Genomic DNA, 11,906 nt, shown 5'->3' on the forward strand with positions numbered 1-11,906 from the left:
GCCCCTTCCTGAGAGCTGTTCTGATTGGCTCAAATAAGGGCTGTTTGTCATGCTGAAGAGTACAGAGCAAAATGGTGGAGTAGACACGGCCTTGCGTCTCTGAGTGGCGAAGACTGGATTTGAAGTGAGTCCTCCCTTTCTCTTTCTCTCTCTCCACCCTTTCTCTCTCAAACATCCCTCTTTTTTTACCCTCTCCATTGTCCTCCCCCTTTCTCTCCCTCTTCCCCCCCACACACACACATTCCCCCTCTCCCTCTCCCTTCAGCATGTTCTCTCCCTGTTTCTCAGGTCATTGCCCTCCCTCTCCGCCTGCTCTCTCCAGAGTTGTGCTCCACAGAGCAGCCAGGAGTAGAGAGGCGCCTCACCCAGAGATTCGGCCATGTTTTGGCTCTCCCAGACCTGTGTCTTTCTCCTGCTGCTGCACGGCGTGGCCTCCGAGGGTACGTTCAAACACCCCACCATATCAAATGGTTGACAAATGGTTATGTAGAGAGAAAGTGAGGGAAACTCTGGGGTTTAGTCAGTGTCAGTGATTGGGGTCAGTGTGTGAGTACGGGTGAGGGCAAGTGACTGGGATGTTATGGTGTCTGTATCTCTACTTGCTTTGATGATTGTGATGACTGTGTGTTAAGATGACAACAGCCTAATTGATGATCAAGGTGAGAAAGATGATGATGGTGATGATGATAATGATGATGGTGATGATGATAGTGATGATGATGATAGTGATGATGATGATAATGATGATAGTGATGGTGATGATGATGATGATGGTGATGATGATGGCAGTGGTGATGATGATAGTGAGATGATGATGATGGTGATAATGATAATGGTGATGATGATGGTGCTGATGATGATGATAATGGTGATGATGGTGATGATGATGTGATGGTGATGATGGTGATGATGATGGTGATGATGATGGTGATGATGATGATGATGATGATGATGATCACAACAACGTCCTGCTGCCACTGATGATGATTTTTCCCTGTGTCCCCAGTCTTCCTGAACAGTGACGATGCTAGCCAGATTCTGAACCGGCGGCGGCGGGCCAACAGCCCATTTGAGGAGTGGCGGCAGGGAGACATGGAGAGAGAGTGTATCGAGGAACGCTGTGACAGAGAGGAGGCTAGGGAGATCTTTGAGGATGACAAACTGACTGTAAATTCCCTTTCTCCATCTTGGTTTCTCTCTATCTCTCTTTAAACCAGAAACACTTACATGTCTGTTCGCGTCACATTCACATAAATCACATTCCTGTTTAGTCACTCACTCACTTTGCACTCATTCACACCACCTTTACACGCTCATGATTCCAACCCGAAATTCCTGTGTGTTTGGAATCATGACCTTTCTGGTTTGAATTTGTGACGGTTGTGTTTCTTTTTACCTCTTTCCCTCAGACTGAATTCTGGAACAAATATTACGGTAAGGCCCAGGAGTCTGTTGAGGCTAAGGGTTGGCGCAAGAGGCTGGGGTTGGGATCACATGGGGTTTGCTGATTAGCGCTGGGTTGGAGTCAGGTTGGGGTCAGATTGGGGTCAACCTAGTCAGTTCAGGAAGTGAAGTGAAGGACTCACGACCACACACCAAAATAATGGGCCATTTTCAATTCATGAATTGATTGTTTGCAGTGTGTTTGGTGTTGCTGTGCTGGTAGGTCCATGGTGAGAAATAAACTGTGTTTCATACAGTGAGGGAAAAAAGTATTTGATCCCCTGCTGATTTTGTACGTTTGCCCACTGACAAAGAAATGATCTGTCTATAATTTTAATGGTAGGTTTATTTGAACAATGAGAGACAGAATAACAAAACAAAAAATCCAGAAAAACGCATGTCAAAAATGTTATACATTTATTTGCATTTTAATGAGGGAAATAAGTATTTGACCCCCTCTCTATCAGAAATATTTCTGGCTCCCAGGTGTCTTTTATACAGGTAACGAGCTGAGATTAGAGCACACTCTTAAAGGGAGTGCTCCTAATCTCAGCTTGTTACCTGTATAAAAGACACCTGTCCACAGAAGCAATCAATCAATCAGATTCCAAACTCCAAAACTCCAAAAATGGCCAAGACCAAAGAGCTCTCCAAGGATGTCAGGGACAAGATTGTAGACCTACACAAGGCTGGAATGGGCTACAAGACCATCGCTTAAGCAGCTTGGTAAGAAGGTGACAACAGTTGGTGCGATTATTTGCAAATGGAAGAAACACAAAAGAACTGTCAATCTCCCTCGGCCTGGGACTCCATGCAAGATCTCACCTCGTGGAGTTGCAATGATCGTGAGAACGGTGAGGAATCAGCCCAGAACTACACGGGAGGATCTTGTCAATGATCTCAAGGCAGCTGGGACCATAGTCACCAAGAAAACAATTGGTAACACACTACGCCGTGAAGGACTGAAATCCTGCAGCGCCCGCAAGGTCCCCCTGCTCAAGAAAGCACATATACAGGCCCGTCTGAAGTTTGCCAATGAACATCTGAATGATTCAGAGGAGAACTGGGTGAAAGTGTTGTGGTCAGATGAGACCAAAATGGAGCTCTTGGAGGTGGAAACATTATGCTTTGGGGGTGTTTTTCTGCTAAGGGGACAGGACAACTTCACCGCATCAAAGGGACGATGGAGAGGGGCCATGTACCATCAAATCTTCGGTGAGAACCTCCTTCCCTCAGCCAGGGCATTGAAAATGGGTCGTGGATGGGTATTCCAGCATGACAATGACCCAAAACACACAGCCAAGGCAACAAAGGAGTGGCTCAAGAAGAAGCACATTAAGGTCCTGGAGTGGCCTAGCCATTCTCCAGACCTTAATCCCATAGAAAATCTGTGGAAGGAGCTGAAGGTTCAAGTTGCCAAACGTCAGCCTCAAAACCTTAATGACTTGGAGAAGATCTGCAAAGAGGAGTGGGACAAAATCCCTCCTGAGATGTGTGCAAACCTGGTGGCCAACTACAAGAAACGTCTGACCTCTGTGATTGCCAACAAGGGTTTTGCCACCAAGTACTAAGTCATGTTTTGCAGAGGGGTCAAATACTTATTTTGTATATATTGTCTCTCACTGTTCAAATAAACCTACCATTAAAATTATAGACTGATCATGTCTTTGTCAGTGGGCAAACATACAAAATCAGCAGGGGATCAAATACTTTTCTCCCTCACTGTAGATGGAGATGCCTGTGAGTCTAAGCCATGTGTCCACAAGGGGGTCTGCAAGGATGGGATTGGGACGTACACCTGCTTCTGTCTCGCTGGATTCCAGGGGTACAACTGTGAGATTGGTACGTCTCTGTCTTCTTCTCCCTTTCCTCTTCAACTTTGATGAACAATCTCATTCCCGACTCCAACACAGACGCTAGAAATATCCCGACTCCAGGTCACTCCGTAGTCAGGAACAACACCTGGCCCTAATCATGACTCTAGTTTGTCTAATCTGTATCCTTGATGTGATGCTGTTCTGCAGCCATTCCTGAGCTGTGTGAGAATAACAATGGAGACTGTGATCACTTCTGCCACGTGAAGCAGGACAGTGTGCAATGCTCCTGTGCCGATGGCTACTATCTGGACACAGACGACAAGTCCTGCCTTTCCAACGGTGAGAGGAGGGAGAGATGGAGAGAGAAGAAGAGAGAGAGAGAGAGAGACAGAACAAAAGACAGACAGACAGACAGACAGAATGACAGAGACCCAGAATGGGGCGGCAGGTAGCTTAGTGGTAAGAGCGGTGGTACACGCTGGTTCTGAGCCGACGTGTAACTGTCGATGTGCCCTTAAGCGGCACTTAACCTAATTGCTCATGAAGTCGCTCTGGATAAGAGCGTCTGCAAATGACAAAAAAAAAAAAAAAAAAAGACAGAGAGACACAGACAGACATAACGACAGAGAGACAGAGAGAGGGAGAGAGACAGACAGAGAAACAGACAGAATGACAGAGACAGAGAGACACAGACAGACATAACGACAGAGAGACAGAGAGAGGGAGAGAGACAGACAGAACAACAGAGAAACAGACAGAGAGAGACAGAGAGACACAGACAGACATAACGACAGAGAGACAGAGAGAGGGAGAGAGACAGACAGAACAACAGAGAAACAGACAGACAGAATGACAGAGACAGAGAGAGATAGAGACAGCGAGAGACAGAAACAGACAGACATAACGACAGAGAGAGGGTGGTCCTCTGTAGCTCAGCTGGTAGAGCACGGCGCTTGTAACGCCAAGGTAGTGGGTTCGATCCCCGGGACCACCCATACACAAAAAATGTATGCACGCATGACTGTAAGTCGCTTTGGATAAAAGCGTCTGCTAAATGGCATATATATATATATATATATATATAGAGGGAGAGAGGGAGAGAGACAGACATAACAACAGAGAGAGGGACATATACAAATTATCTATGGGGGTAGAGAAGCTGCAGCATCGTTGATCTCCATTAGTAGGTTGTAGGTTGGGCTTAGTTAGTACCTAATAACATTGTTGTCCTTTTGTCATTGAAGAGGCCTTTAAGTGTGGCTTCGTGGTATCCAAGAAGACCCGCACCATCTTCATCTACCAGCCTAACACCACTGCCACCAACACCACTGAAAAGACCAACATGATGGAGGACCCTATCAGGGAAACGGCCTTGAATGTAACCCAACAGAGAGAAATCCAATTTGTATATGAGGATGAAGTTATGGTGAAGGAGAAGCCAATCTTTGCCGAGGCGAGTGGCCAGACCCGTATTGTCGATGGGGAGGCGTGTCCCCCAGGAGATTGTCCCTGGCAGGTATAGTAGAGTAGATACACCTCTAGTGGGGTTCCCTCTAAATAGCATTCAGGGTTGTTCGTTTCTGCAACTCTCTCTTTCTTTCTCTCTCCCTCTCTCTCTCTCTTTCTCTTTCTTTCTTTCTTTCTTTCTTTCTTTCTTTCTTTCTTTCTTTCTTTCTTTCTTTCTTTCTTTCTTTCTTTCTTTCTTTCTTTCTTTCTCTCGCCCTCTCTCTTTCTCTGTCTATCTATCTCTCTATCTCTTTCTCTCTTTCTCTCGCTCCCTCTATCTTTCTCTCTCTATATATATCTCTCTCTCTTTCATTCTTTCTCTCTATTTTCTCCCTCTCTCTCTCTCAACAGGCTTTCCTGGTAAACCATGAGGACAGGGGCTTCTGTGGAGGAACAATCCTGAATAAGTACTTCATCTTAACTGCAGCACATTGCATGAACCAGACACGCTCCTTTTACGTTGTCCTCGGTAGGTACCGTTAACCAAACACCTTTAACTGTGGTCTCTACATCTAGGAATGCATTCGGAAAGTATTCAGACCCCTTGACTTTTTCCACATTTTGTTACGTTACAGCATTATTCTAAAATGGATTACGTTGTTTTCCCCCCCTCATCAATCTACACACAATACCCCATAATGACAAAGCAGAAAACAGGTTTTTAGATCCCCCCAAAAAAATTTTTTAACAAAAATGAAATAACACATTTACATAAGTATTCAGACCATTTACTCAGTCCTTTGTTGAAGCACCTTTGGCAGCGATTACAGCCTCAATTTTTCTTGGGTATGACGCTACAAGCTTGGCACCCCTGTATTTGGGGAGTTTCTCCCATTCTTCTCTGCAGATCCTCTCAAGCTCTGTCAGGTTGGATGGGGAGCGTCACTGCACAGCTATTTTCAGGTCACTCCAGAGATGTTAGATCAGGTTCAAGTCCGGCCTCTAGCTGGGCCACTCAAGGACATTCAGAGACTTGTCCCGAAGCCACTCCTGCATTGTCTTGGCTGTGTGCTTAGGGTCGTTGTCCTGTTAGAAGGTGAACCTTCGCCCCAGTCTGAGGTCCTGAGTGCTCTGGAACAGGTTTTCATCAAGGATCTCTCTGTAATTTGCTCCGTTCATCTTTCCCTCAATCCTGACTAGTCTCCCAGTGTCTGCCGCTGAAAAACATCCCCACAGCATGATGCTGTCACCACAATGCTTCACCGTAGGGATGGTGCCAGGTTTCCTCCAAACGTGACACTTGGCATTCAGGCCGAAGAGTTCAATCTTGGTTTCATCAAACCACAGAATCTTGTTTCTCATGGTTTAAGAGTCTTTAGGTGGCTTTTGGCAAACTCCAAGCAGGCTGTCATGTGCCTTTTACTGAGGAGTGGCTTCCATCTGGTCACTCTACCATAAAGGCCTGATTGGTGGAGTGCTGCAGAGATGGTTGTCCTTCTGGAAGTTTCTCCTATCTCCACAGAGGAACTCTGGAGCTCTGTCAGAGTGACCATCGGGTTCTTGGTCACCTCCCTGACCAAGGCCCTTCTCCCCCGATTGCTCAGTTTGGCTGGGCGTTCATAAAGGCAAAGGGTGTCTACTTTGAAGAATCTCAAATATAAAATTTGTTGAACACTTTTTTGGTTACTACATGATTCCATATGTGTTATTTCATAGTTTTGATGTCTTCACTATTATTCTACAATATAGAAAATAGTACAACTAAAGAAAAACCCTGGAATGACTAGGTGTGTCTTTTGACTGTATGTAAATAAGGTATTTCTGTTTTTTATTTTTAATACATTTGCAAAAATGTCTAAAAACTTGTTTTTTTCTTTGTCTTTATTGGGTATTGTGTGTAGTTTGCTGAGTAAATAATTTTATTTAATCAATTTTAGAATAAGGCTGGAACAAAACAAAATGTAGAAAAAGTGAAGGGGTCTGAATGCATTGTAAATTGCTGTGTACAGCATAGTTGTTTATGGGGTGAAATAAGAACAGTCAATAACCATACCACACACACATAGCCTAAGTTGTAGCAGCCTATCAAGTTAATTGAATTCAATTGATTGAAATCAAACCTCCCCATTGGTTCGTCCGTCTGCAGGAGAGTTTGATACGGAGGTGAAGGATGGACGGGAGGCCATACACCAGGTGGAACAGGTGTTCATCCACAAGGCCTACATCTCCACCACCTATCACAACGACATCTCCCTCATCATGCTGAAGGACCCTATCAAGTTCACCGAGTTCATCCTCCCCGCTTGCCTGCCCGAACGCGACTTTGCCGAGAAGGTCTGTAGCATGATGTACTACCCATAATGCTCTGTGTAACATATCCAGTTTTATCCAATGATGCATATAAACATACAGTATATAATTAATCTGTCTATGTTTCATATCTTAGTAAAGATGTTCCTGAACCTAACATAATGGTGTCCTGTCTACTTATCAATACAAGGTGTTGATGAAACAGTCATACGGCCTGGTGAGTGGGTTCGGTCGTGTGGGGGAGGCCAAACAGCCGTCCACTATCCTACAGCGTCTGACCGTGCCCTACGTACCCCGGGCCACCTGCCTTCAGTCCAGCCAGCACAAGATCTCCAACCGCATGTTCTGCGCCGGCTACGATAAGGAGAAGAAGGACGCGTGCCAGGGGGACAGCGGTGGACCCCACGTCACCCGTTATGGGGACACCTGGTTCGTCACGGGCGTGGTGAGCTGGGGCGAAGGGTGCGCCCGCGAGGGCAAGTACGGCATCTACACGCAGGTGTCCAAGTACATCGACTGGATCCGGGCAGTCATGGGAAGTTTCTCCCCAAGGAGGGGGGGAGGAGGAAGACGAGGGGGGCGGGTCATATGCACTCAATGATGTGGGTTTGAGGGAGACAGAGGAGAGAGGAGAACCAATCAATAAAGAGGCTTGAGGAATTATGGGCAAGAAACTTGTGTGTTTTGTTGTTTTTTCATTGTTTTTCACAAAATGTCTCTGAGACCAAGTAACTTATGCTAAAAAAACAAACATGTTTTGTTTGAATGTCCATTCATCACATACCAACATGAAACTACATCACACACTATAAAGTTGAGTCAGGACTGCCATTAGGCAGACATTTCCCTACTGTTCCAGTTTTTTAAAAGTACAAACTGAATCGATCGCATCAGAAAAACAGCAGGGTTCAAAGGTCACCAGTGACTTGAATCACTGCTGGTGTAAGTACCGAGCACACACGGATAGGTGGGTTCTCTGTTTGCTCTATTGTGTGTACAGACTAGAGTCCATCTGTGGGACGTTGTGTTTGTGAAGCCCTAATGTGATACAATGAGTTTTACTGAGTATTCAGAACGTTTCATCTCAATTTATCTTCATAACATATTAGCATATTAGTAGCATATTTGGTAGCTATTACATTACATACAATTACTAATGAGGTACCATCTTTAAAATGTCCAGAGCTGGCACCAGCTACATTAACTACGTCAGGTGACAGGGAGGTCCACATAAATGACACTATCCTGGAGAAATTCACGACATAAGCACAACTTTGTTGGCGTATATAGCAATGACTAAAAACGGACATTTCGGCTGGCAAGCGGGTGGGGGTTTACCTGGCAATGTTAACCTGGCAGCGTGGATGTGTGTGTCAGACAGAAAGGGAGTGAGAGAGCGCAAGAGAGAGAGAGATAGACAGGGCTGCAGACAGGATCTTGGCACAGGCAGAGAGGCTTGTGGGCACTGTGTGGATGTGTATTATAATGGGCTCGTGGAGGCGATGGTGGTTTCTGTCTCTCTCTCTTCTGAGCAGTGTCCTCCTGGTCCACAGCTATGGGAGAGGTAAGCCGCTGCACTGTGAAAGCTACAGGACCAACATTTAGTTAATCATACGTTCAGGCTGACAATGACTTCGCTAGCATGGTTTTCCAGTCTACCGCTATGGATAGCATGGTGTTGGGTATACAGCAGTGGAGGCTGCTGAGGGGAGAATGGCTCATAATAATGGCTGGAATGGAGCGTAATGGATGGAATGGAGTGAATGAAATGTTATCAAACCCATGAAAACCATGTTTTTGATACAATTCCATTGACTCCATTCCAGCCATTATTATGAGCCGTTGTCCCCTCACCAGCCTCCACTGGTATACAGGAAACAAACTGTGTTTAAGTGAGAAATCAGTGATGGGACCACTTAAAGTGAATCATCTTCACCATAATCCCATTGCTCTATGTATTATTTTCCACCATTTGCAATATTCTCTCAACCTGGAAGTTAAAAAAATTATACTGAGTCACTTCTGGTTTGTCTCACTTTCAGTTGTTGTTGTTGTTCCCTATGTCTTCCTCCTCCTCCTTCTCCTTCCCCTCCTCTGCATGCTCCTCCTCTCCTCCTCTTCATCCACCTCCTCCTCCCCATCCACCTCCTCCTCCTCCCCCTCCTTCCCCTCCTCTCCTTCATCCACCTCCCCCCTCCTCCTCCTCCCCCGCCTCCTTCCCCTCCTCCATCATGCTCCTCCTCTCCTCCTCTTCATCCACCTCCCCCTCTTCCTCCTACCCCGCCTCCTTCCCCTCCTCCTCATGCTCCTCCTCTCCTCCCACCTCCTCCTCCTTCTGCTCCTCCTCTCCTCCTCTTCATCCACCTCCTCCTCCTCCTACCCTCCTCCTTTCATCCACCTCCCCTCCCCTCCTCCCCTTCATTCACCTCCCCCCCTCCTCTTCATCCACCTCTCTCCATACCTCCTCTCCTCCTACCTCCTCCATCCCCTCCCCTCCCCTCTACCCCCTCCCCCTCCCTCTCCTCTTCATTCACCTCCTCCTCCTCTTCATCCACTCCTCCTCCTCCTCTTCATTCACCTCCTCCTCCTCTTCATCCACCCTCCTCCTCCTACCCCTCCTCCTTCCCCTCCTCCTCTCCATCCTCCTCCTCTTCCCTGACCCTCAGTGTTCAGACCCCCTGCGCACGCCAGCACGGTCTTCCTACGGTCGAAGCGAGCGAACGCGTTCTTCTTGGAGGAGATGCTTCAGGGGAACCTGGAGAGGGAGTGTTATGAGGAGTCCTGCAACTACGAGGAGGCCAGGGAGTACTTTGAAGACACACCCAAAACTGTGAGCAGTTTAGGCCTATAGGGTGCATCTCAATAGTCTAAAATGTATTCCTTTCCTTCAACTGCACTGATCTGACAACATAGGCTATCCCCTTATCCATAACTAATGCAGTAGTTTTCTGATTTAAACCCTGTGTCCGTTGTCTCTCTCTCTGTTATACCTCAATAGGACACTTTCTGGAATGTCTATGTCGGTAAGTCTCGTTCTTTTGAATCGCAGCAGAGGGGTGTTGGGTTTTCTCCCCGAGTCCAGATATTGAATCCTTTCCTCCCCCTCTTCTTCTTCCTCCTCCTCCCCAGATGGGGACCAGTGCAAACCCAATCCCTGTCTCCATGGCGGCAGCTGCAAGGATGGCGTTGGAGGTTACACCTGTAGCTGCACAGAGCTGTACCATGGGAAGAACTGTGAAATAGGTCAACAGAACACCTACCTTAGAACTCTTTATGAGTGTGTGTGCGTGCATGCGTGTGTTCATAGTTGTGTGAGTAGGCTAAGAGATATGTTTGTGTGTCACAACAGATAAATCTCAGTGCCCCACCAAAGGGGCCCTTTTCCTGTGACCACTTCTGCAGTCCCAAGTTTGAAGCATACCAGTGCTCCTGCACCACAGGGTACAAGATTCACAGTGATAAGAGGAGCTGCATACCTGCAGGTTAACGTCTACCTATTCTTTTGAATTAGACATCTGCAACACTCCCCGCTCTCACACACACTTTATATAGAGACGTCTCTGTTTCCTTAGTTAAGCACCCCTGTGGAAGACTCCAGCCAACAAACCAAATAAACATAGCCTATCACGTCTGTCCACACAACCGCTGTCCGTGGCAAGTAAGTCCCTCCCTACCAGCACAACGTAGAGCAAGGTGAGTTAAAGGGGAAGTTTGGGACCATGGATTAAGTTTCTCCTGGCCTATAGACTACTTTCAAGGTGAGGAACATTAAGTTGTGAAATATTGAACTTCCCCTTTTAACCTGTGGCTTTGTGATTGGCAGGTGGTGTTTGTGGATGAGGCTGGTGCGGAGCTGTGTAGCGGGGTGATCCTAGGGCCTCACGTAGTCCTGACATCAGCTAGCTGCCTGTACATGGGAAAGAAACTCCACAGCATGCAGACAGGTGAGTCCCACAGCGATCAAAACACTGAGGTTTGATATGGTTAGTGTATAAACCTCCAGCTCAGGCAGATTCAAATCTTTCTGAAAACTAACAGTTTCCTTCATCCCCTAAGGTGCCTCAAATAATAGTGTGAGGATCCCTCTATCGACCCAACTGTACATTCACAACCGCCACAAGAGGGGCAGTCTGGAGGACGACCTGGCCTTGGTGAGACTAAATGAGCCCCCCTCCCTTCGGCCCCTCTGTCTCCCACCTGTGCCTGCCCACTAAGGATTTCTGTGAGAATGTGTTGATGAGTCCAGGAAGGGAGGGGGTGGCCAGGGGTCCCGGACAAACTCCGGGGGAATCCCACGGCCACCCTGTTCTCTCCTACCTGCATGTGGAGGGCTGTCGAAACCAGGTGAACTTCTCCCAGCTGCTCAGTAACAAGATGTTCTGTATGGGTCGCCAGAAGGGCTTCTGTCGGACTGAGTTGACTAGGTTTAATGAGACAGACCTCAAACCAGGACTAACGAGGAACCGCAGCCTCTTGTCCGGGACCCCGTTGTGACTGTGGAGAGGCATACAGCGTTCCTCACAGGCCTGCTCCTTTCACCACCCACATCACATGACTGTGGACAAACCCTGGTGTTCACAAAGCTGTCTCGCTACTTGCACTGGATCCAGCAGCACCTGGACATGACAGAGGTGAGGATGACACCACAAATTACCCAAGATCCACCTGGACCTTATGGGGTAACCCCAACCTAGGGTTAGCCTGATCCCCTACCTGCACTGGACTTAAAGCCAACAGGGCTGCGTTCAAGATTGAAGTTGTTTCTGCAAGGTTAACAATGTAAATGAGTGTAGTTATATTGTAACGTGTACTATAATTATATACAATTATTAATCTCCCACACTTCCTTAATAAACAAAAATGTTGTACAAGGAGTACAAACAATCACTT

General features: G+C 46.9%; 1 protein-coding gene and 1 pseudogene across 1 annotated transcript; both read left to right on the plus strand.

Moving 5' to 3' along the window:
- Positions 1–29: 29 nt before the first annotated feature.
- On the plus strand, positions 30–7,690 carry LOC123488968 (coagulation factor X-like). The gene is made up of 10 exons (XM_045219698.1): positions 30–124; positions 289–440; positions 1,007–1,167; positions 1,410–1,434; positions 3,172–3,285; positions 3,468–3,599; positions 4,505–4,776; positions 5,118–5,235; positions 6,853–7,040; positions 7,207–7,690. The coding sequence occupies exons 2-10, from the start codon at positions 380–382 to the stop codon at positions 7,615–7,617; spliced, it is 1,482 nt and encodes a 493-aa protein (XP_045075633.1). The 5' UTR covers positions 30–124; positions 289–379; the 3' UTR covers positions 7,618–7,690.
- Positions 7,691–7,787: 97 nt separating this feature from the next.
- Positions 7,788–11,890, plus strand: LOC123488969 (annotated as a pseudogene).
- Positions 11,891–11,906: the final 16 nt, after the last annotated feature.

This window comes from Coregonus clupeaformis, unplaced genomic scaffold, assembly GCF_020615455.1.
Source record: "Coregonus clupeaformis isolate EN_2021a unplaced genomic scaffold, ASM2061545v1 scaf2633, whole genome shotgun sequence".
Classification (NCBI taxonomy): Eukaryota; Metazoa; Chordata; class Actinopteri; order Salmoniformes; family Salmonidae; genus Coregonus; species Coregonus clupeaformis.

What these genes read in the sequence shown, in the direction of transcription:
- LOC123488968 (XM_045219698.1), top strand. Translation starts at nt 380, where the DNA reads ATGTTTTGGCTCTCCCAGACCTGTGTCTTTCTCCTGCTGCTGCACGGC. An exon ending in ATTCTGGAACAAATATTACG is followed by an intron (nt 1,435 to 3,171) that starts GTAAGGCCCAGG and finishes CCCTCACTGTAG; the next exon opens with ATGGAGATGCCTGTGAGTCT. An exon ending in CAGGAGATTGTCCCTGGCAG is followed by an intron (nt 4,777 to 5,117) that starts GTATAGTAGAGT and finishes CTCTCTCAACAG; the next exon opens with GCTTTCCTGGTAAACCATGA.